Raw genomic sequence first — 25812 nt, 5'->3', positions numbered from 1 at the left:
TCCTTAATTAATTGACAAAGGAAGTCTCTTGAGAGGAAGGTATTAGAGAAAAAAGAAGAGAAGAAGAGATTAACACTTGTTTTACAATTTTGTCCTAAAAAAGACAATTGTGTAACTGTATGTGTGTTTCCAAGTGACATTTTGAATAGCGATCTCAAATATACATTGTTGAATTGCATTAGGCACATTGTGAATACTGCAGTTACACTGTTTTAAAGTTTGCATCAGTCTTCGAACAGTACGAGGCTCAAATACATCATTCTGTGGAATGTGTTCGTGTAGAGCTCAGATATTTTGCAGGAGAGGGAAGTGTCTGCATGTGTGCTTGTCTGTCATGTCACCTCTCAGTCTGTTACTCGAGATGCAACATGAATTGCATCCGATTGCTTCAGGTAAGTAACTGCTTTGACATTTGTCAGCAGTCGCTATTCCGGAGATTTCTAATATTTCACTAAAGGTTCATAGGGTAAAATGGACTTTAAAGAGGAAACAGTAAGACTAAAGAAAGCTGCAGTTGTACAGTGGACTGCTCAGTTGGGTGAGCTCAGACTGTATGCGTGGTACAGGGTTTGAGTCCTGCCAGTTGCAGGAATGGCAGCAACATGGTGTGTGGTTTGGCATTGCCAGCACAATCTACTTCGTCGGTGCGAGTGTGCTGGCAGCAGTCTGTTGGCCATTGGCTGCGGCTTTAGCTCACTGGATGCAGGAAGTAAGCAGGCCACAACATATGAAACAGTTGCTAGCAAAGTGAAATACTGCACCTAGGAGAAATCAGTGTATCTAAAAGAACATTAATGTATTGTTTTCCATCCAAATAGAAGTAGTTTTGTGAGTAAAAAAGGAGTAATATCTATACAGCATAAATACAGGGAAATGGAAGGGCAGTGGAATAATAACACATGTGTTCCCCTTATTTGCACATTACTTGACAACTACTGAAACTGAACATATAAAGCTGAACGAATATGAGTGAATAGCGTGCTATTGTAAGACTAATAAAGAAAAAGGGTGGGTGGCTGTATATGCGTGGATCACTGTATAGTCTCATAGTTAGGAGAGTAAATATCGTGTAGAACAGTTTTTAAATCTTTGCAACAATTGTTGTTCAGGAAACACCATAACCTATTGTATTAACAGTTCACATGTAATTGGCAGGGTAAACTGTTTGGGACCAGACAGTTTTACAGTTTGTCGAAACAGCCTTGCTGTGTCTCATTTACATGGAATCCGTGTACATTTATTAAAATTTGTTGCTGTTATCTATTGTCATTGAAAGAGCAGTCTTTGAAAATGACACTGTACTACTGACATATTGACTGTCTATTCTCTTAAAAGCTCCAATTCCTACTCAACACATGCAACAGTCTCTCAGGAAGTCTGCACTGGATGGAAAAATCTGGGCAACCACAAGCCAAAACACCAACAGCGACCCTCTCTGGCATCAACCAAGCCGACTTCTGATTTAAGTCCAAACCTGTGCACCCAACATCAGATGCTGTAGTGTCTTCATGAATGGCTCAATGTGAGAAAACCAGTACAACTGAGACAAATCTAGAGTTCCGTGGCACGCCTGAGAATAGAACTGGCACGGAATGTGGTACCTAGGTCCCATAAAAATTTATACCTCATCTAGAGATGAAGCCAAACGCTGTAAAATTTTAAGTAGAGACAGTCATCAGTGTCGTCAGTCAACAGAGTGCTTTTGTGTTGCTTATTATGCCAACATGGTCTACATCTGGGCTCAGATTGTTGAGTTAGAATGATTAGCAGGTCTCTATTGAAGGTTCTTTTCAATTGGGATGACATACAGAAAGTAATGTGGAGTTCCATTGGTAGTGTTGTCATTGTGACACAGAACGTGTGTGGCCTCAGTGCATTTAGAGTTCCCAAAAGTGTAAACCTGTTATTACTGTAATTACGCCATATATTTGAGAAGCTATTCAGCTGCACCTCATTTCTTTCAAGTGTAACCAAAGTGCGAGCGCATTTGTTGTGGACTTTGGAAATATTAAATTTTTTATCAACCTGTCATATGGAAAAATAATTGAAGGCTGCTGCCAGTTCCCAAATATTAAGTGATTCCTGCCCTTTGCTGCATCCTGCCGACTCATTTATGAAGTTGACGATTCAGGTATTTATTCACTGCTCGCTTTGGATGGGGAAAATGGGGCATTCTGTGATTGCACTGTTAATTTCCCCTTTCGTCTGGTACTGTGAGCATCTAGCCATTATCAACTCTTCTTACCATATTCCCATTGTGCTCACCAATGGCATTTAAATTGACAGTGTGATAGTAAATAGTACGCATAGGCAACAGTGTACTTTGATGCCTGTATGCAGTGAGCCATTTTCCCAGTTTGAGGTAGCACCCTGCCTGGCAATGTATACAGCTAGAATCTACCAGTTTTAGCACTAGTGGTCCACAGCACAGCATTTGGGCAATTATTCTCCAGAGAGACGGAAAAGGGTCGGACACCTCTTTCTGTATGCATCCAGGTACTGACCGAGGAAGAGGGAATTTATTCACAGATCTTTTTGTCTTTTTTAAAAGGAAACTTTAATTGTGTAAAATTTCTGTTAGTGAGCAACCCAAAGCCTTTAATCAAACGGTGCAGGCAGAAAGCCATTTTACCTGTGAAGATGTGAAAATGGTAGCCATTATTTTAGGAAGTGATTACCAAATTTGGCACAGGCTGAGAAGAAAAAAATGCATCACAAATGTGCCATCCCTATCCCATCTTAAAGTGGACTCAGACCCACTTGTAATATCAAATTTGTATCTCGGTGATGAGCTGGTCCACCCATTCCAAATGTTCCTAGCTGCTGCCACCCGAGTAGTGCCCTTGTCCGAGCAGCCAAACGGCAGCTGAGGTCACTCGGGATGTGTCCCGTCGACCAATCCCTTTTTTTAGTCAAGTTGTGGCATATCTTTTCTTGATTCTATACCACCTCATTAGTTAGTTAGTCTATTCATCTGATCTTCAGCATTCTCTTCACCTGTAGCACCATTTCAAAAGCTTCTATTCTGTTCTCAGCTAAACTGTTTTTTTTTTTTTTTTTTTTTCCTTTCTTATGTAAGTAATTCATGTAAGTATCATGCAAGAATGATTTCCTAAACTGAAAGTCACCTCTGTGAGCACCTCCTTCTTTTGAATTCGAATTATTAAATTATTTTTGAAGACCATATTTTTTTAAATGTATATTACATAATAATGTGATGTGGCTCTTTTTAGGCAGCAGGTCGTGGGCAGAGTTAGCCGATTCAGTTCGGCCCACCTGTGGCTTGCAGCTGCCCAGACCTGCTGCTTCCCCACCTAGCACTCTGTCTGCCTGACCGCCCCCCCCCCTTTCTCTCCTTCCCCTGTGTCCCATCTGCACCCTCACCTCAGCTCAAAGTGGCAAGGCCTTTTGATAAAGCACACCTCTCTGTCCCCATGTCACAGTGTCCCACTCGTGTGAGCCACCCTCAACTTACTGCATATAAAATCAATGAACTTGTCTATTGTTGACACTTCATTTTAATCATATTTATTTTATTAAACAATGGAAACCCCAAGTAGGAATACCAACAATGTAGGAAAAGACAGATTGCTGCGTACTATAAAGAAGGTACGTCAAGTTGCAGACGGGCACAACTAAAGACACTCGCATATAGCTTTCAGCCATAGCCTTTGTCAGTAAAAGAGACACACACACACACACACACACACACACACACACACACACACACACACACGCTAACTCCAACATCACTTCTGTTCTGGAGGTTGCAGATGCATTGAAGATGTACATCTTAATAAAATTTACTTACATTCTTACCTTCCATTGTGTATAACTACCGTATTTACTCGAATCTAAGCCGCACTTTTTTTCCGGTTTTTGTAATCCAGAAAACCGCCTGCGGCTTAGAATTGAGTGCAAAGTAAGTGGAAGTTCTGAAAAATGCTGGCAAGTGCCGCCACAACTAACTTCTGCTGTCGAATATACGTAGCGCTACACAGGCATGCTTTGCAGGCACAAAGATAAATACTGGTGCCAAAACCTCTGCGTCAGTAAATAAATTAAAAAAAAAAAGGTGGAAGATGAGCTTTTCTCTCCGACTCAGTTTTTGACCACTGCATTTTCATACATTATCCAACGAAGTAAATACAAATTCCGTATTGTTAATCTTCGAATGTAGCAGCATTTCAATGTACTACAAAAATCCGACTGGCAAGACTGTTTGGGATGTTTGTCAATATGGCCAACTCTACGTTCTGAATTTTTTCCTACCTATGAGAAGAGATGGTTGCTAATATGAACTTTTATGAATTGTGAATCACATGCAGTATTCTCTTCACTATAAGTATAATAAAAATATAAACATTTTGCCATGTATTCTTTTGTGTTTGCTGCTATCTCATTTAAATCCTGTCTGCCTAATAAACTACGAAACTAGAGTGAGACAATAGCAAACGTGGAAGAATATACATATCATGTCATGTTTATATTCGTATTATTCTTATGCCTATTAGTGATACAGTCAGAAATGAAGCACGGCAATTGACTAGATTTTTAAATCTAAGATGACTCTTATTTCTGTGCAGAATGTAATGTACTAAAGAGGTGTCTGCAAAGATTTTCAAACGGAGAAAAATTTTTGCTAAACTCTCATTCAGAACATCATCTATCATACGCAGTTTATTATTTGGTTCTTGTTGATCATTATCAAAGAAAGCAGCAGTGTAAGTGACAACAAATAGCAGTCTCTTGCCATTGTTTCGCTAATGAGACGATTCCTCTCTCTCTCTCTCTCTCTCTTTTTTTTTTTTTTTTTTAAAATTGTAAGCGGCGGTAGCGTGCACAAAAGCAAGCCATGCCGCAAGCGGCGACAGGTCGTAAACACTCATTATCAGAATGCGACAAACAATGCGTGACACAGTACAGTAATGCATTGTCAGCTTAGAGTGACGTAAACACCTATAACAAAGAGAACGGCACTTATCAGATGAAAGAAAAATAAGCAATCAATTCAAACCAGACGAAGCACGTGAAAAAGGAAGGGTACCTGTAGAAATATGGACGGAGTGCCTGATGCATAGCAATGGCTACCTGGTAAAGCTTAACTGCTAAGCTTACGACTCGAACCAAACTACTGCAGCTGTATCGTCATTCATTCGACCTAAATTGTGTCTCATATTACAAAGGACCAACTTTGTTTTGATTTGGAGGTTCGGCCTAAAACTTTTCTCTCCCCTTGAATTTCGAGTCTCAAATTTCAGGTGCGGCTTAGATTCGGGAAATTTTTTTTTTCCTTGATTTCGAGTCTCATTTTTCAGGTGCAGCTTAGATTTGAGTGCACCTTAGATTCGAGTAAATACGGTACTAAAATAAACAACAGTTTTAGTTATAATTGGCTACAGGATTAAAAAATGTGACAGACTGCTTCATTCTTACTACTTCTCTTTATACATTATAATCACACAAAATAGGTTCCTATTACACTTAAATTACACAGTTACACACTTACCACATCGATCTGGTCTCACCGTTCGTTTTATTCGACCCGACAGGTCCTGCTCAGAGTGTTGGCGGGGCACGCCTCCCTGCCGGAGGAACGCCTCCGGCTGGAGCAGCTGTGCAGCCGGCAGGGCACGCGCGACTACGACGCCTGCATTGTGGGCACGGGGGCCACCCTGGTGACACTACTTCGTGCGTTTCCGTCGTGCCGGCCCCCGGTCACCCGTGTCCTCCAGCTCCTGCCGCGCCTCACTCCGAGGCCGTACTCGCTCGCCTGCTCGGAGGCTCCCCCGCGTGTGGTGTTCGGCGTCATTCCTCGCGGCCTGTGCACCGACTGGCTGAGAAGTCGACTAGAAATATTTTGCGACCTGAGTAAAAGGCTCTCGGCTGTGGAACTCGAAGACAGTGTGGAACGGGATGTTCGGGTAAATAATTTTGAATAAAATCTGTGATTGTGTTATATCAGTTCACATTGTCATAGGTAAACTAGAGTCAAAACATAAAATCTGTTTTTTTACCTCACAAACTATTATCTACTTCCTCCAATTGGCATTCTGTTTAGTGGACCTTAAATTCTTAGCAGCTAAATGATGAATATGTCTTAGCTTCCCAAGACGTGACTCTCATCTACTGCTTTGGAAAATACCACCAGAATTCCATCCACTTCCACCCAGTGTTTGACATCTGTGAGATGATGATAATATTTTCATACAACAAACTGGAATTGTTGGTGGAAAATAATATCCATCATTTGTATAGTACAAGAAATAAAGATAATTTTATGATTCTCATTTGTCCGTTAAAACTACATGCCGAAGACTCTCTAAATTATGGAAAAAAATCTTCAACAGACTAAAACATAAGGACATTCTGGACACGAAGTCATGTTACTGGAAAAATGCTACACTATACTCTGATGTAGATATAGTGTTACTCAGTGGAAGCGTTCGTGACAGGTGAACTGATAATTTGAGCGCGGTGTCATAATTAATAGCCTTGTTACGTAAGCATATTTAGGAAAAAAATTAAGTTTCACACCAGTGAATTATATTGCTAATTTCTGATGAGTCTCGTGTTCCCTTTTCAGGTAAGTAATTAGTGCGTGTTTCGAGATGGATAGATCATTATTCACAGTTGGTCTCCATAGTATGAAGAGTGTCGGTCCAACCTTGGGTGCTGTTGCACCTGTTGTTCAGGTAACATCCAAAATATAGTACACAGACAGAAGAGTAAGAGAGATATAATAACATTTATTCCTATCTCTTTGTGTATATGTGTGTATCTCGATTACAGTGTAAAAAAACCCTCTCGAGAAAGCTGTGAAATTATGAGAGAGAACTGAAGGCCAGTATTACTTTTGAAATGTCACTGCTGCCAACATACATGTGCCTAGTCCTATCGCTCAGAACTGAAAATGGGGCGGCTGGGGGCACATTACAGAGAATGGGAGGTCAGACGTAAAAAAATTCGTAAATACTGTGCCAGTCTCAGTCCAGACATGATGAAAAGTTTGGGTTAAGAGCAACAGAAATGAAACGAAAAAGCATAGGAGACTATCAGGGGCCTAGTACCATTGGGTGGGGGAATCCAAGTAGCCAGAGCTGTGTAACAAACACTTGTGTCGCTGAACGTATTCTGTTCAGCAATTGTATACTTGGTGTCCCAATGCAGATAGTTCCTGTATGTCCATTTTTACTCTCATGCAGTTTTGTGGCAGTCATACCTATATAAAAACCTGTACAGTGGCCACGAGATAGTTTGCCACTTTCTCCTGTTAGAATTCTGATCTCCTTCAAGCATTAGTTTCCCCAAATCTCTCCCTTTGTTGTTGCATGAAGAGCATTGCCTATTATTGTATCGGTATACATATAACTTATCATTATGCATATAATAACAACAGTCAACTCAACTCCTCTGTCTCTGTATTGCAACAGTTACAATGCTGAGTGGTCAGCATGACGGAATGTCATGCCTAATGGCCCGGGTTTGACTCCTTGCTGGGTCGGAGATTTTCTCCACTCAGGGACTGGGTGTTGTGTTGTCCTTATCATCATCATTTCATCCCCATCAACACGCAGGTAGCCTAAGTGGCGTCAACTCGAAAGACTTGCACCAGGTAAACGGTCTACCCGACGGGAGGCTCTAGCCACACAACATTTATTTATTGAAAGAAATTCTGAAGGATGTTTTTCGACACGCACCATTAAACGTTGTGCTCACTCCAAATGCAAAAATTATCCAAAATCTGTTGCTATGAAAAGTTTACAGAAGCTATGTAAACAACAACACCAGACCTGGCCAATACATTTTACAGAAACATTGACAGGCTCTACAGCCCTGCAGTTTCTGGTGCAAAGCTTTATTCAAAAGACAAACTGGCTGTTGTCTTCTGTCTCAGGATCTTCAGCCAATATTTCTTTGAGCATCAAACAAACATCGATCAAAGAACGCGTGATGGAAACCAACAGCCAGTCTGTCAATAAGTGGCCACAAAAGTCTTAACAATTTTGTATATTTGAAAGAGTCTGCTGTTATTAATATAGCAAAAAGATTCCATAATTTGAAAGCATTCCATCTGACAGTTTTTTTGGAGCATATTCATCATTCCATTGACACCTTGTTAACTGTTTGAGACATGATGAGAAGTCTGATAAAGTGCAACTTCTACTCTGTGAAAAGCTTAAATACAATGAATTTGGAAGACCTGATTTATCTGCAATTTGAGCACCTGTCAATAGTGTGGAAGTGGAGAGGTACTTCTCAATATACTATTTAGTTCTAAGTGACAGAAAGAGATCAGTGAAGCCAGACACTATTGAAACAGCTTCAGTGATTGCATTGAATAGATAAACATTTGTATATAGGCCTACATGAATGAGAACTAGCGTTATGGTGTTGTGTTAAAGAAAGATGATAATAATAATAATAATAATAATAATAATTAATAATAATAATAATAATAATAATAACCCTGTGAATAGTGAAAAAGAAAAAGTTACTTTGTATGTACACATTTGGGATATACACTACTGGCCATTAAAATTGCTACACCACGATGATGACTACAGACACTAAATTTAACTGACAGGAAGAAGAAGCTGTGATATGCAAATGATTAGCTTTTCAGAGCATTCACACAAGGTTGGCGCCGGTGGCGACACCTACAACATGCTGACATGAGAAAGTTTCCATACACAAACACTAGTTGACGGGCGTTGCCCAGTGAAACGTTGTTGTGATATCTCGTGTAAGGGGGAGAAATGCGTACCACCACGTTTCCGACTTTGATAAAGGTTGGATTGTAGCCTATTGCGATTGCGGTTTATCGTATCGCGACATTGCTGCTTGCATTGGTCGAGATCCAATGACTCTTAGCAGAATATGGAATCGGTGGGTTCAGGAGGGTAATACGGAAGGCCGTGCTGGATCCCAATGGCCTTGTATCACTAGCAGTCAAGAAGACAGGCATCTTATCCACATGGCTGTAACGGATTGTGCAGCCACGTCTCGATCCCTGAGTCAACAGATGGGGATGTTTGCAAGACAACAACCATCTGCACAAACAGTTCGATGACGTTTGCAGCAGCATGGACTATCAGCTTGGAAACCATGGCTGCGGTTACCCTTGACGCTGCATCGCAGACAGGAGCACCTGTGATGGTGTACTCAACGGCGAACGTGGGTGCAAGAATGGCAAAACGTCATTTTTTCGGATAAATCCAGGTTCTGTTTACAGCATCGTGATGGTCGCATCCATAATTGGCGACATCGCGGTGAACGCACATTGGAAGCGTGTATTCGTCATTGCCATAGTGATGTATCACCTGGCGTGATGGTATGGGGTGCCATTGGTTACACATCTTGGTCACCTTTTGTTCGCATTGAACAGTGGTCATTACATTTCAGATGGGTTACGACCCGTGGCTCTACCCTTCATTCGATCCCTGCGAAACCCTACGTTTCAACCAGATTATGCACAACCGCATGTTGCAGGTCCTGTACGGACCTTTTTGGATACAGAAAATGTTCGACTGCTGCCCTGGCCAGCACATTCTCCAGATCTCTCACCAACTGTAAACATCTGGTCAATGGTGGCTGAGCAACTGGCTCGTCACAATATGCCAGTCACTACTCTTGATGAACTATGGTATCGTGTTGAAGATGTATGGGCAGCTGTACCTGTATGTGCCATTCAAGCTCTGTTTGACTCAATGCCCAGGCATATCAAGGCCGTTATTACGGCCAGAGGTGGTTGTTCTGGGTACTGATTTCTCAGGATCCATGCACCCAAATTGCGTGAAAATGTAATCACATGTCAGTTGTAGTATAATATATTTGTCCAATGAATACCCGTTTATCATCTGAATTTTCTTCTTGGTGTAGAAATTTTAATGGCCAGTAGTGTATACACACACATGAAAAACAGAAATGCTAAATTGAAATATTAAAATTCTAAACTTTCAAATTTTGTTTGCTAATTTCACATAGCTCTAGTCATAAAATCCTTTGTGATGAATAGTGGCCTGGATAACAATAATGTTTAGTTTCAATATGGGGTAATAATTCTGTGTGATTTAAAATTGTCTACCATATATTTATTGATTTCCTGGTGCATGCTTGTGTTTGCTGTACCCCTCACCAAAATGTTTTATGATAAAAATAAATGACACACACCTCACAGTTCTTTAAAGCATTCTCTCTACAGTCGAGTTTTGTAAAATATGTAATAATCTATATTTCTTGTCTTCAATATATCTTTCTTCTCATAAAAGTAGAATAATGTTTGTAAATCCTCTAGATGGGAGACCAGTGCTGAGGTAGGTAGTGTAATAAATAATAATTGATATTACAATATATTTTGTGCGATGTCCTTTAGAAATGAGATATGATAAGCTTACAATATAGTCACAATTATGAAGAAACCTGCACGACATCAGAGAATGGGGGCTTTATCTTGGTCATGTGGTTTAGACACGGAAAAAAGATCAGTTAGTTCAAAATTTGTCTGATTAATCATAATTGGTTTATCACTGCTGTTATAGTATACCACTAAATTATGCATTTATCAAATTTCCCAAGTTGTCACTACAGTTGAGTTTTGCAAAGTATGTAGTATATCAATAGTTCTTGTCTTCGATATGTCCTCCTTGCAGTAGAGTGTGTGTGTGTGTCTGTGTGTGTGTGTGTGTGTGTGTGTGTGTGTGTGAGAGAGAGAGAGAGAGAGAGAGAGATTGTTAAAATTATTCAAAATCGTAACTACTCTTTAATGTTGTGAAAGTAACAGCTATGTTCTTTATTAGATTCCAGTGTATTTTAGGAAGGCGAGCAATTTTCGCATGCCTCATTGTCATGAGAAACCACTGATACTTATTGGTCCTGGAACTGGAATTGCTCCATTTATTGGTAAGTTAAATATGTTTAATTCATCTTTAAAGTTTTTTGATCTTTCGTACAACTAAAAAAATCAATTTTGCTTATTTATTTTTTCAGGGTTTCTCCAACAAAGAGAAACTGAACAGTTAAAGTTTCAAAATAAGAAACTCGGCACAATCTGGCTATTTTTTGGTTGTCGCTATTCTTCACGAGATTTTATTTATAGGTATGTGCAAATAAAAAATTCTGGAGTTTCTAGTGCAGTTTAAAGACCAGGAGGAGCATATTTATTAATTCTCTGTTTTAAACTTTCAGGTCAGTACTTCAGCAGTTTGTGGAGAAACAGATCCTGTCACGCTTATTTGTTTCGTTTTCCCGTGAAAGTGATGAAACTAGTCCAAAATATGTTCAGGTAAATGCAGATGTTCTCAGTCGAGAACCTTGCCGCTGCTGTACTTGTAAGTTTGCACCACAAATGAAGAATTGCTTTCTGCTGTACCCCAGTGAAGAATCATATTTATTTTAACATCACATCTCACAAAAGAGAAGCTCCTGCTTGCAATTGTCACAAATAGAATAGCTACAGCAGAGACAAGAAGCCTGAAAGCCACAAAGACTCAACACAAGTCTTGCTGGACAGCTAAGTGGATATGAGGACGTGGTGAAGAACCTCTTGTAAATCTCTGCCAGCTACATACCTTTTTTTTTTTTTTTTTTTTTTTTTTTTTTTAATAATTTCAGGGACAGACGAACAAGGTGAAGAATAATAGGGGTCAGTCTTTTAGCTTTAGAGGCAATGACTTTGCATTCCCATGTTTGCGATGCTGCCTTTATTTTCAGTTGAATTGTAGATGATTTTCTCTATTTCCCTCCTTGAGCACACACTGATACGAGTACAGTTGATACCCCAGCCCATCCCCCATCTTGAGTTCACGCAAGACAAATATATGACTCTAGTATACATTTATTTATGACTGTATTTGGACCTGTTTTGACTTTTGCATTGTCTGACCAATCTTCCACTATTACACAACAATATAAGGAAAAGATAGATTGGTACTCAGTCAGGGTGTATGCGACCCGGAACAACTGGGAGATCCGGGAAAAACTGGGGAATTTTTTCGTCCGGGAGAAAACCGGGAAAAACCCAGTAATTTTTTACAATTCCGGGAATTTTTCATTGTTTTAGTTTTCAGTTACATTTTTGTAGTTTTGGCTGGTAAGAACTGATAGTCTAACAAAGGATATTACTGTATCCTGCTGCAGCAGAATAATACTGCAGCAATAAAACATGAACAAGATAAAAAAAAAACGAAAATAAAATTTCAGCTGCAAAGGAAATGCGCCACGAATAACAAAACACAGTGCTCGTACAAGCGTCTGCCAACAGCAAAATGTGTTGAAGGCTTTGGGAAGACTATGCAATGCTTCATAACAACAAATTGCCGCCTATGAGCATGACGTCATAACTATTTACATTAAATTTGTTCGAGCAGCTGCAAGTGGGCTCACGCACATGCGCAATTGAATCCTGCTTCTGGCTACAAGTTTGTGGCTGTTAGCTGTACAAGCAGTAGCAGCAAGTAGCCAGAGGCTACATGGAAAATTTTACTGGTGCGGGCAAGGTGCCAGATTCACGCATGTGCAGCAGGCCCAAATCTGTGTGTGTGTGGGGGGGGGGGGGGGGGGGAGACCAGTGTGCCCCGGGCAGCAGTTTCACGAGGGAGGGGGGGGGGGGCAAATTCGTATTCTTGAGGAAAAAATCCTTGTTTCACAAAGCACATAGCATCCAGCGCACGTTGATCTAGCGATTATTCATATGATTTTGAAACGCATCCATGTTGTGGTTTTTTAACATTTTTGAACACATTCCTTGTTGATTTCCGAATAAATCATAAGTTGATTTTTGTAGAGGTGCATGGTGTGCGTGATGTCTCTGTCAGAGGAATCCCGGTCGCATATAGAAATAAACTTTCCTGCAGACAAAAAGGGGTCGGGGCTGTACAAGCTGAACGGAGTGAAGCCGAACAGGTGAATGCCAATCGCTGTTTGTTATGGGGTTGACTGGGTTTGCAAATGATCAGTTTTGTTATAATTACTAGCGAAATCCATAGATTTGGACTACCAGAGTGGAAGTAAGTGACAAACAGGAATAACAGATAAGAAAGATCACCTATTACCTTCTTCCGATCCATGTGTGGCACACAGCAAACCAGTGCTTAGCAGTACTGGTTATGCTTTCCACCCGAGCCCCCACCTTACTCTGTTACTCACTCCTGTGAACGGGAATGCGCTATGCAGATCTTGGTGCGTCTCGCGTCCATCTAGAAAAGATAACCTGAAGATGCCTAAATAAGGCAAAACGCGTCGTTGAAAAATAAAAAACTGAAATTGCAACCGTGACTGTTTTTAACCAATATGTATTATCTTCTCGGTGTCTCCAAGAAAATGAAATTTTGACAGAAAAGTTTTCGCCAGATCGCTACACTAGGAAGGGCCAGTTGTACAGTCCCTGACTAACACCCACTTAAGTTCAGTTCTGGGAGTAGCAAGGGAAACGCGTTGTACGAACACGTAATAAAGCCTAACTGGAGAATAAAAACAGGATAACTACCGTATTTACGCGAATCTAAGCCGCACCTGAAAAATAAGACTCGAAATCAAGGAAAAAAAATTTCCCGAATCTAAGCCGCACCTGAAATTTGAGACTCGAAATTCAAGGGGAGAGAAAAAAATTAGGCCGCATCTCCAAATCGAAACAAAGTTGGTCCACTGTAATATGAGACACAATTTAGGTTGAATGAGTGACGATACAGCTGCAGTAGTTTGGTTCGAGTCGTAAGCTTAGCAGTTACGCTTTACCAGGTAGCCACTGCTATGCGTCAGGCTCTCTGTCTGTATTTATAAGGGTACCCTTCCTTTTTCGTGTACTTCGTCTGGTTTGAACTGATTGCTTATTTTTCTTTCATCTGATAAGAGCCATTCTCTTTGTTATAGGTGTTTATGTCACTCTAAAATAAAACTGCATTATTTTAATGTGTCACGCATTGTTTGTCGCATTCCGATAATGAATGTTTACTACCTGTCGCTGCTCGCGGCATGCCTTGCTCTTGTGTGCGCTACCGCCGCTTACAATAAAAAAAAAAAAAAGAGAGAGAGAGAAATTGTCCCACTAGCAAAACAATGGCAAGAGACTGCTATTTGTTGTTACTTATACTGTTGCTTTCTTTGATAAAGATCAACAAGGAGCAAATAATAGACTGCATATGACAGAAGATGCTCACAACGAGAGTTTATCGAAAATTTTTCTTCGTTTGAAAATCTTTGCAGACGCCTCTTTAGTAGATTACATTCTGTACAGAAATTAGAGTCATCTTAGATTTACAATTCTAGTCAATTGCCGTGCTTCATTTCTGACTGTGTCACTGTAAGGCATAAGAATAATACGAATATAAACATGACATGATATGATATGTTTATTCTTCCGCGTTTGCTGTTGTCTCACTAGTTTCGTAGTTTATTAGGCAGACAGGATTTAAATGAGATAGCAGCAAACACGAAAGAATACATGGCAAAATGTTTATATTCATATTATTCTTATGGTGAAGAGAATACTGCATGTGATTCACAATTCATGACAGTTCCTATCAGCAACCATCTCTTCTCATAGTTAGGTAGGAAAAAAATCAGAACTTAGAGTTGGCCATATTGACAAACATCCCAAACAGTCTTGCCAGTCGGATTTTAGTAGTACTTTGAAATGCTGCTACATTCGAAGATGAACAATACGGAATTTGAATTTATTTTGTTGGATAATGTATAAAAATGCAGTGGTCGAAACTCGGGGCGGTGAAAAAAGCTTGTCTTCCACCCTTTTTTTAAATTTATTTTCTGACGCAGAGGTTTTGGCGCCAGTATTTATCTTTGTGCCTGCAAAGCATGCCTGTGTAGCGCTACATATATTCGACGGCAGAAGTTAGTTGTGGCGGCACCTACCAATATTTTTCAGAATTTCCGCCTACTTTGCACTCGATTCTAAGCCGCAGGCGGTTTTAGGATTACAAAAACTGGAAAAAAAAGTGCGGCTTAGATTCGAGTAAATACGGTAAATCGGTGATTGTGGCAGGGTTGGTGAAGTTAACAGAGAATGAGTCTTGACACTGACAGGAATAGTTACAAAATTAGTAATAACAAAATTGTTAGAAAGAGGAAGGAGAAGAAATGGGCACATCACACAAATTATGGAAGAACGTGACGATTCCAAATTTACACAGAAATTTTGTACTACTACTTTTCGATCTCATGCTTGAGAAGCTGGAGCATATGAATGAAATGTGAAACTATTTCCTAACATAAAGTTTTTTGCCTTTTGCAGGCCTAATAGGCACTTATATTACGTTCTGATTTTTTTCCTACCTACCTATGAGAAGAGATGGTTGCTGATAGGAACTGTCATGAATTGTGAATCACATGCAGTATTCTCTTCACCATAAGAATAATACGAATATAAACATTATGAATTATATTCTGTCATGCTACAAAAATGACCATTTGTGGCAAAACAGTCTCATTTATTTGGTGTGTGTTACAATTGCTGCAATATTAGACAGGCCTATGTAGTTTCATCTAGCAGACAGACGTAATCAGATCGAGAAACCACACCAGCCTTGGGTACTATTTGTATTAACAGCTTTTTCAATATTAGACAACGACATTTCGATTTTTTGTGTAGCAAAATGTTAGACGAACTTTGATGAAGTAGTAGATTCTTTCACAGAAAGGAATGCGCGCCATGTAAAGCTGTAGCAAGATTAGAGAGGAAAAAATGCTAGGACCTAAGGATTGAACAAATGTGTACTACCTTGCTTGTCTCTTGTCTTTATGGTTTTATGTATCCCATATTTAATTCTATGTCACACAAAATAGCAAGTTATTAGCGAATAGGCAATAAAGAGTGCAAATTTTCTGAAGAGTTCTTGTTCTCCCAGTTACAAATAATCCCATCCAGTATTAATTGCGAGTTGTTTTTTTTAAGAGGGGCAGGATGTCAAATGGACCGATTGAGAACAGGAGAGCCTCCACAGGACATTTCAGTTTCCACTCTCGTGAATATAATTTGATGGCATCCATTAGAAAATATTCACATTTGAATTCCAAGAGTGAAATACAGTGACATATGATAGAAGAATGCTATGTGAAGAGGCGTGGCACTCCACTTTGGCACACTTGAGACCAAATAACGTCTTACATTTTCTCAAACATTTTTGCTTTATGTATCAGACTGTTCAGAAAGATGTGCGCTACAAAATTATGAACATTTTTTGAAAAGTCAGTTTTTTTAAATTTTTGGCGTCCTATCTCAAACAATTTGGGGGGATGCACAGTGCAGTCTGAATTCTAGTGGGGAGATGGGTAGTCTCCACATGACCTGTGTTTACGTTTAGTGATTTTGCTGTTTTCTCTTCGTTTACTACTCTCACGTCAAATGAAAATGAAATACATCCATATAATTATGAAGGGCTAAAATAATATTACTTTCAGATCTTATTTTATTTCCACCTTTCTGACAGTCACACGTTAATCACCTTGCAGAACAATTAAGTTATTTTTGTCGGTTTTCTGAAGAAATTTGGCTTTTATTAATCTTTTGTGCCGAGGCAGTCAATTATTTGAAACGAAGTGTTTAATTCCATGCTATTGGCTAGTTTCAACTGTTCACTACATTTCAAGTGCACCTTTTCATCTTCTAGCTCATGTTCAGTATGACATAATAACCAAACATGAGATAATACAGTACTGGTACTCCAAAAAAATTTACATCCCGAAAACCACACTGAAAAGCTTAATGTCAGGTCGAGGCCTACTTCATTGGGAATCTGGACATGCAAATGTGCACTATAAGCCGAATTATGCATTTTAGTATGGTTCACAAAATTGCGATGCTCTTGGAGTACCCTCTGATGTCTTGTTTCTTTTAGGACGTAATGTAAGATCTTTAACGTACCAACATGCAGGCTTGCTGCATCATGGTAGCTGCACGAGCACGTTGACGCCTGTCATCTGGAGCTTTCTGCCAACTGCTGAAATGAACCTATTTCTAACAGGTCACAGGAAAATATTGCAAATGGTGGTCTGAAAAGCATTTATAAGACGACATTGGGTTGCGCCACTCGTTGCGTGGAACGAGTTGCGTGCAAATGGTTTCATATAGGCTGGCAACACCAGTATACACTTCAGTTTTGTCGTTTTGTGGGTTCCTGAGTCATGTCTGAAATGAAAGTTTTGGCAGCTGCATGCCGCACAAGTTGTGATGGAGTTAAAGCTTGTTGTGTGGAATCGCTACATAAGAAAAAAAATAAGAAATGTGTTTCGATTGGTGACTGGATGAAGAAAAGATGTCAGCTCGGTTGCTCAGCAAACTTGCTACAATAATTTATAATGGGAGATCCAAGAAGTTCTTTTAATTATCTTAGAATGTCACCAGAACTGTTCACGTTTCTTCTAAATAGAGTTAATTGTGCGATAAGGAAAAAATACTGTAATACACGAAGCACTGTCAGAACTGAAATTACATATCACATTGCGTGCATTACAATCAAGAACACTCGGCATGCTAGAAGATGCAGTTTTCGTCCGTGATGATGTCTTTTCATTAACACCAATAATTATTAACATTAACTAAGAATTATTAAAATTAACAGTTACTCAAAGCAGGCCGCATTTTTACAGAATAGTTTGCAAACTACTGTCTTGGAGATAGATCTGTACAGTTGCATTATTTCAAAATTCAGACAAATGTGAATGGAGAGCACTGCTGTGACATTTTAAATAGATGAATATTGAATAATATATTTAAAAACAAAGATGATGTGACTTACCATACGAAAGCGCTGGCAGGTCGATAGAAACACAGACAGACACATACATACACACAAAATTCAAGCTTTCGCAACAAACTGTTGCCTCATCAGGAAAGAGGGAAGGAGAGGGAAAGACGAAAGGAAGTGGGTTTTAAGGGAGAGGGTAAGGAGTCATTCCAATCCCGGGAGCGGAAAGAGCGGAAAGACTTACCTTAGGGGGAAAAAAGGACGGGTATACACTCGCACACACACACATATCCATCCACACATATACAGACACAAGCAGACATATTTGGTCTTTAAATATGTCAGCTTGTGTCTGTATATGTGTGGATGGATATGTGTGTGTGTGCGAGTGTATACCCGTCCTTTTTTCCCCCTAAGGTAAGTCTTTCCGCTCCCGGGATTGGAATGACTCCTTACCCTCTCCCTTAAAACCCACTTCGTTTCGTCTTTCCCTCTCCTTCCCTCTTTCCTGATGAGGCAACAGTTTGTTGCGAAAGCTTGAATTTTGTGTGTATGTATGTGTCTGTCTGTGTTTCTATCGACCTGCCAGCGCTTTCGTATGGTAAGTCACATCATCTTTGTTTTTAAATATATTTTTCCCGCGTGGAATGTTTCCCTCTATTATATTGAATATTGAATAAAGAACACAGCTTCTTGATTTGTGTACCCTTACCTCCTGTCAACAATATTCCTTAAAAAAGAGTCGGTCAACTCTAACGATGAAATTTTAGTCTTGTAGAGGAGAACATTTCCACAGCCAGAATTCTACTTGCTTGTATTTTTGTTTGTTCAATTGTATATATGCTCCTAATTCAATAAATTTTGCCCTGCAGCTCAGATATTGTCAAACCATTTGTGTTCTGATCGCACATGACGGTCTCAGGAGCAGCAATATGCTGCTTATTTATGTAATCAGCATCAGTGAAGTCCCACAAACACCTATGCAAAGCATATATATCCAAGAAGTGAACATTATTTTCCGTTCCCCACTTCATAATTCAGTTTGTCCACACACTATGAACACATGTAGCCTCAAAACTCTTGTAACTAGTGTCGCTGAAGTTGGAACACACCAAAAGTGTTTAATTTCACCAACGAGTCGGACAAACACGCGGCGAGCATTTGCAGTGGCCAGTAGTGCAGTTGCCTGCAATCTAGTGTCTTGTAAACTAGGCTTTACTTTCAAAGTAAATTTCCTTTTGCGTAAGATGAACTATGTACAATGTATCTTAAAGCGTAACACTAGGAAAAAAGCAACATTAAATGTGAAAGCTTAGCTCTTGCAGCTTATTAATCTGTAGGTAGTGGAGAGTGGGTGTGGTAATTACGACCATAAATAATCACTTGCACTTCCGTCAATTACTATGAATACTTTTACTCTCGCAGAATGTACACAATACGTGTAGTATAGAGCGCGTTCTGCAGAGAACTGATCTGGCAAAGTTACGATTGTTCTCGCTGCGGTAGGGTAGTGATATTATTGGGAGATGAGCCGGTGGCTCTACGTCCCCACAAATCTTAGAGACCAATATTGTATGTGGAAGCATTGCTTTTCTTGTAGCAACACTATGTATATTAATTTAAACCATTAACTCTTCTAATTTGTGTGTTCGCGCTACTTAACAGTGGTTGCAATTGGCTGACTACATCACATATCCTATACTCTGAATATCCGCTGTCATCGGCTGACGAGATCATGTGACATGAGCTGTGATGCTTACAAGAGCGCATTTCAATCTCAATTTCAATGCTTTGGAAAGTAACATGCGGTATTTGGTGGAATTCGCAATTATACTTTTGTAATACGAAAATATGTAGCATACATGTTGCTACACATCTAAGATCTTTCCAAAATATGTTCTCCTATCCCCCCTCCCCCCCCCCCCCCCTTCTGTTTCGTTTTCTAAAGTACTGGGAAATTCCGCGCTGGTGTATAAAACCATAGCCATTCAAAGGACTGACAGCTTTTACAGTTCCGAAGGAAAGTATACTGTCACTTAACATGGAGAAAGTGTATTTTTACCCAGAAGAAAATGTATTTTTAACTGGGAAATCGGAATAATATGGGAATTTTTTTTCCTTGTCCATGTATACACTCTGTCAGTGTTAAGATGACATATTGAGTGGCAGACAGGAACAACGTAAAGACATTTCAGTCAAAGCCTTCTTCAGAGAAGAAAACATGCATCTATTCATTCATTCATTCATTCATTCATTCATTCATTCAAGCACAGGTCATGAACACGATTGTCATCTCTGGCAGCTTGGATCGGAATGCAACTGTCACATAGGGGCTTGTGGGGAAATGACACAGGAAATATGTTTGTAGACTAGCTTGGAGACTAGGTCCAGGGGATAGTGCGTATCTATGAAGGCTTGGTGAGACCTTTAGCATACTGGGAAAGGGAGTTCTTGTCACTGCAGATATGCCATCCCCAGGTGGCAAGGCTGTATGGGAGGGATTTTTTGGAGAGGAAGAGATGCCACTAATCAAAATGTAGGTACTGTTCGTGGGTTTGTTGTGGACAGATCATGAAGATATCATCAGGGGTTTGGAGTTTTGGGAGACTAGGATGGTCTCCTCTAAGTGGCCCATGAAAGGTTGGCATAGAAGGGTGCCATGTGGGTGTCACAGATTTGTTTGCATATCTGCCTTTCAAAGGAAAAGTAGTTGTGGGTGAATGATAGAGTTAGTAATGTGTATGAAGAATGAAGTAGTGGGTTTGGAGGACGTTGGGAAAGGTCGTGTTCAATAGCAGTAAGGTTGTGAGGATGATGGTTGTTGGTTTACAAGGAGGTGGCATCAACAGTGACCAGTACAGATCCAGGAGGTAAAGTGGTGGGGATGGTGGAGAATGGGTGAAGGAAGTGATTAGTATCTTTGACATTATGGGCAGTTGGTTGGAGGTGTTGGTCAATGAGTGTTGAAATTCTTTCAGTGTGGGCACAGTAATCAGTTACATTGGGTCACCCAGAATTGTTGGGTTTATGGATTTTGGGGAATATGTAGAATGTGGGTGTGTGGGGTGACATTGAGGTGAGGAGGGAAATGGATTCAGGGGAGAGGTCCTGGGAAGGCCGTAAGCATTAAACAGGGATTGGAGGTTATATTGAACTTCTGGGATGGGATCAGTTTGAACAGTTTATAGGAGGAGGATTCAGATAATTGGCAGGGACCTTTGGCCAACCTGTATCTGCAGGTAGAGTGATTAGGTCAGGATTTGCTTTGAGATTTTGTTTGGCTGCCCTTCTTTTACTGAAAGGCTGATGTTATGAGGAAGGGACCTGGGAAAGAATTCTGAGACCAAGTTGGAGGTAAGAACTTCCTGGAAGGTGTCCAGGGGCAATTTATGCGGGAGGAGGGGAGGATGAACTATGAAAGTCAGTATTCATTATTGGGATTATGTTAGCTTTGGTTGGAGGGACTGGTGGCAAAGAATTGTTTCTATTGCAGGGATCAGGAGGAGGGGAGTAGGTCATTGACAAGTCCAACATGGTTAAATTTGTGTATAGGACTAAAGGTGAGGCGTTTGGATGGGACAGGAACTTCTGTTGGGCTGAGTGCTTTTGTGGAAAGGTTAACAATAGTGTTAGATGAACATTTCAGCTCTGGTTTTGGTGGAGTGTTGTCAGGGAAGTTTGGAGGATGAGGCAAGTTGAAAAGGTCAGTTAGGTGCTGTGAGGGGTTGCCGAGGAGGAACACTGGTTAGGTTGAATATGGATAGTGGTGCCCCAAGGCAGTAGTAGGTTGTAAGCAGGTTGGATAACTCATGGAGGTGGTGTTTGGAATGTTCCTCCAGTTGCCAGAGAGCAAGGGATTCAGTTTCAGAGATTTGACGATATAGCAAGGATTGTACAGTGGCAGTATGTGTGGAGGGAGCAGAGACATTTCTGGGATGCCTGTGGCACAGAGATGTGTTTTTGCAGTACCAAGTTTGTGAGGACCAGAGACTAACAGAATCTGGAAACGTGAAGATCTTTGCAAAAGGAAGGGTGGGATCCAGTGAAAAAAATTTTTATGGTTAGGCTGTTGGGGGGAAGGGGGCATTCCATGGTTTAGGCTGCATTTAAGAAATAGGATGTGGAGCTGGGTTCTAGCCAGGGAAAGGGATACTTTCCTGAACTGATTTCAAATAGGTACCTAACTCATGCAATTGGTGGTGACTTCAGTGTACCCTCGATATGTTGCCAAAATACATGTTTAAAGCTGGTGATAGGCATAAAACATCGTCAGAAATTGTATTGAATGCTTTCTCAGAAAATTATTTTGAGCAATTAGTTCAGGAGTCCACTTAAAGTGTAAATGATTGTAAAGTTAGGGGAAGTTTATGAGGGACTTCTGCAAACAATGTGAAGTTATACGGATGCTAACATCCCACTCCTGACTCCAATTGTAAAGCAGTTCATGCCAGGAAGGGGGATATAATTGTTACATCCCACTTCCGACACCACTTGTAAAAGAGTATGTGGTTTGGGGATGGGGAGAGAAACGTCTGACAGCAATGGTAATGTATAAAATGGCAGGGAAGGGTGAAGAAGGTCGTTAAATATGCCTCGTGGCGGCAGTATGCAGGAGGTGGAGTGGTCAGGATTTGATAGTGGGCATCCAGAGCTGCTGTTAAATGAGAAAACAGGAAATTAAGTACAATAAAGAGGATATATTTCAATATACGGAGTACAAAGGGTGTGCCTAGGGTCAGAAGTTAGCAGGTTTGTTTAGGCCAGTCTAGGAGGTTGAACAATTAATTAAAATGGGCAACGGACGGGGAAGCAGTTCATGTTGACTTATGTTGGTGGGCGGTCGTGAAGAGCAGAGCCAGAGGCTCTGCCTTCCAAGAAGACGTCTGTTCTGCTCGAAGTCTGGATTCCAAGAGAGAGAAGCAACTGTGTTAGGCACTGCAGAAGACTCCAGCATGCACACACGTGATCAGTATCCCATGCACGCTATTGGCTAAAACCAGTGGCGCGAATTCACTAGCAGTTTCAGCAGAGGTTTCAGGGCATCTCCTTTCATCAGCTTTATCTGGACAGAACTGCCTCGGTTGTGAAAAGCAAGTGACTTGTGTCACATAGACAAGGCATGAATTACTGTGGGAGAAAACTTGTAAAGATTCCACTGGGCCTTTGAAATACATTTTTTAAACTAATTCCCTAAAATATTCCTTGACTGGCTGCCATCCTGGACATGACTGTGAAAAGACACTTGACGTCTTTGCAACAAATAATCTGGAACAAATAGGGAGCATCATGGTGGAGAGAGGGATTAGTGATCACAAGGCAGTTGTAGCTAGATTGAATACTGTGACATCAAAACCAACCAGAAATAAAGACAAAATACATCATTGTAAAAAGTGGATAAAAATTCACATTATGCATTTCTAAGAGACAGTTTACACTCTATCCAATCTGACTCTGTAAGTGTAGATATGCAACACATAAATTAATAAGATCAAACAATGGAAACTCTAGGTGGGAATATCAAAAATGTGGGAAAAGACAGATTGGTACTTACTGTGAAGGAGACATCCAAGATGCAGACAGGCACAATTAAGACACTGACATAAATCTTTTGGTCACACCCTTTGTCAGCAAAAGAGCGAGAGACACCATTTACACACATAAGTGAACACACCTCAAGCACACACGACTGCCAACTCCAGCATCTCAGGCTGGAATGCAGCTATCACGTAGGATGCAAGCAGCAGTCTGGAGGTGGCAGAGCAGGGGAAGGGATAGTAGTGTATGGGTGATTACAGAAGTGAACGCTGTCTGGTGGGGTGTGCAGGGACTATATTGCCAACATTGTGACAAAAAATAAAAACGTGCAGCTGTCCTTATGTTTTAATTTTATTTTGTCGCTGCCAGTTTTGACGCTTCATTCCTTCATCTTCAGGCTGTGGTGACAAAAGAAAATAAAATCATATGGATGGCTGCAGGTGTTTTTATTTTTTGTCACGATAGTAAATGGCCGTCGTCCCAGAGATGTCCTGCTAAAAGGATGGACATACAAAAAATATTGCCAACAGGTGCAGTGTCAGGAGGTCATGGAACAGGGGGTGGGGGAATAAAGGAACAAAAATCGGAGAGGAGCAGGGAAAGACAAGTGGATTTGTTGGCAGAGGACTGCAGTTAAATAGGGTGGAACATGAGAGTGGAGAGTAGATGATGTACTTGTCTCCTCCCCATCCTCATCTTCCACCCTGTTTATCTGCAGCCGTCTGCCTTTCCCCACTCCTCTCCTTTTTTCCTCACCTCCCTGCCCCACAACCTCATGTGCTGTTCATGTTGGCAGTCTAGTGTCTGCACAATCCACCAGATAGCATTAGTCTCTTTCTCTCCCCACCCGTACGTTACTGCCCCTTCCCCTGCCCCTGCCGTGCCACCTCCAGATTGCTGCTTGCAGCCCATGTGATAGTTGCAATCTGGCCTGATATGCTTAAGTTGGCAGTCACGTGTGCCTGAGGTGTGCCTGCTTGTGTGTTTCACTGATGAAGCCTGTGGCCGAAAGCTTTATGTAAGTGTTTTAATTGTACCCGCCTGCAACTTGATGTGTCTTTTTTATGGTAAACAGCAATCTGTCTTTTCCTACTTATAAATTAACAAGACATGGTACTGATGCTCCATGGTACACAAGACAAGTCAGAACACTGTTGTGGAAGCAACAAAGTAAAAAGCATGCCAAATTTAAAAGAATGCAAAATCCACAAGATTGGTGAAGTTTTACAGAAGCTTGAAATTTAGTGCAAACATCAATGAAACTCTGTCTCAAAATCTTACAGAAAGCCCAAAGAGATTCTGGTCATATGTAAAGTACACCAGCAGCGAGATGCAATCAATGCCTTTACTTCATGATAACAATGGTAATGTGACTTATGACAGTGCTATTGAAGCAGAGATATTAAACATGGTGTTCTGAAACTCCTTCACCAAAGAAGATGAAGTGAATATTCCAGAATTCGATTCTAGAACAAATGCTAACACGAGTAACTTAAAAGTGGATATCCTCGGTCTAGTGCAGCAGTTTAAATCTCTTAATAAAGGTGAGGCCTTTGGTCCCGATTGGATGCCAGTCACGTTCGTTTCAGAGTATGCTGGTACAGTACTTCTTACTTAGCAATCACGTACAACCACTCACGTCGAGAGTGCAAAATTGCACAAGTCACATCAATACACTAGAAAGGAAATAGGAATGTTGTTGTTGTTGTTGTTGTGGTCTTCAGTCCATAGACTGGTTTGATGCAGCTCTCCATGCTACTCTATCCTGTGCAAGCTTCTTCGTCTCCCAGTACCTACTGCAGCCTACATCCTTCTGAATCTGCTTAGTGTATTCATCTCTTGGTCTCCCTCTACGGTTTTTACCCTCCACGCTGCCCTCCAGTACCAAATTGGTGATCCCTTGATGCCTCAGAACATGTCCTACCAACCAATCCCTTCTTCTAGTCAAGTTGTCCCACAAACTCCTCTTCTCCCCAATTCTATTCAATACCTCCTCATTAGTTATGTGATCTACCCATCTAATCTTCAGCATTCTTCTGTAGCACCACATTTGAAATAGGAATAATCCACTGAATTACAGGCCAATACCACTAATGTCAATTTTCAGTATAATTTTGGAACATATACTGTTTTTGAAATTTATGAATTATCTTGAAGGAAACGAATAGTTGGCACAGATTCAGAAAATATCGCTCTTGTGAAACACAACTAGCTCTTTTTTTCTCGTGAAATAATGAGTGCTGTCAGCAGGGGCTGTCAAATTGCTTCCATATTTTTAGATTTCCAGAAGGCTTTTGACACTGTTCCTCACAAGTGTCTACTAATGAAATTTCGAGCCTGTGGAGTATTCCCTCAGTTGTGTGACTAGACTCATGACTTCCTATCAGAAAGGTCACAGTTCATAGTAACTGTTTGAAAGTCATCAAGTAAAACAGAAATAATACCTAGCTTTCCTTTGAGGACATAGGAGACAATCTGAGCAGCCCTCACAGATTGTTTACAAATGATGCAGTCATTTACCATCTTGTAAAGTCATCATGATCAAAACCAATTGCAAAGTGATTTACACAAGATATTT

General features: G+C 40.5%; 1 protein-coding gene across 2 annotated transcripts in view; it reads left to right on the top strand.

The window, feature by feature from the left end:
* Nucleotides 1-25812, top strand: part of LOC126460994 (methionine synthase reductase-like) — an 89021-nt gene that overhangs the window by 33297 nt on the left and 29912 nt on the right. For both annotated transcript variants that reach the window (XR_007585945.1, XM_050095961.1), the window contains exons 4-7: nt 5553-5924; nt 10800-10902; nt 10990-11098; nt 11188-11284. Coding sequence is in view for 1 of the 2 variants with exons in the window: in XM_050095961.1 (XP_049951918.1) it covers nt 5553-5924; nt 10800-10902; nt 10990-11098; nt 11188-11284 (681 nt within the window). In the remaining variant the exon portion in view is untranslated. The remainder of the gene's footprint in view (nt 1-5552; nt 5925-10799; nt 10903-10989; nt 11099-11187; nt 11285-25812) is intronic.

Source organism: Schistocerca serialis, chromosome 1 (genome assembly GCF_023864345.2).
Source record: "Schistocerca serialis cubense isolate TAMUIC-IGC-003099 chromosome 1, iqSchSeri2.2, whole genome shotgun sequence".
NCBI lineage: Eukaryota > Metazoa > Arthropoda > Insecta > Orthoptera > Acrididae > Schistocerca > Schistocerca serialis.
Note: the sequence above shows the minus strand (reverse complement) of the source record. Positions and strands in the feature narration are given on the sequence as shown.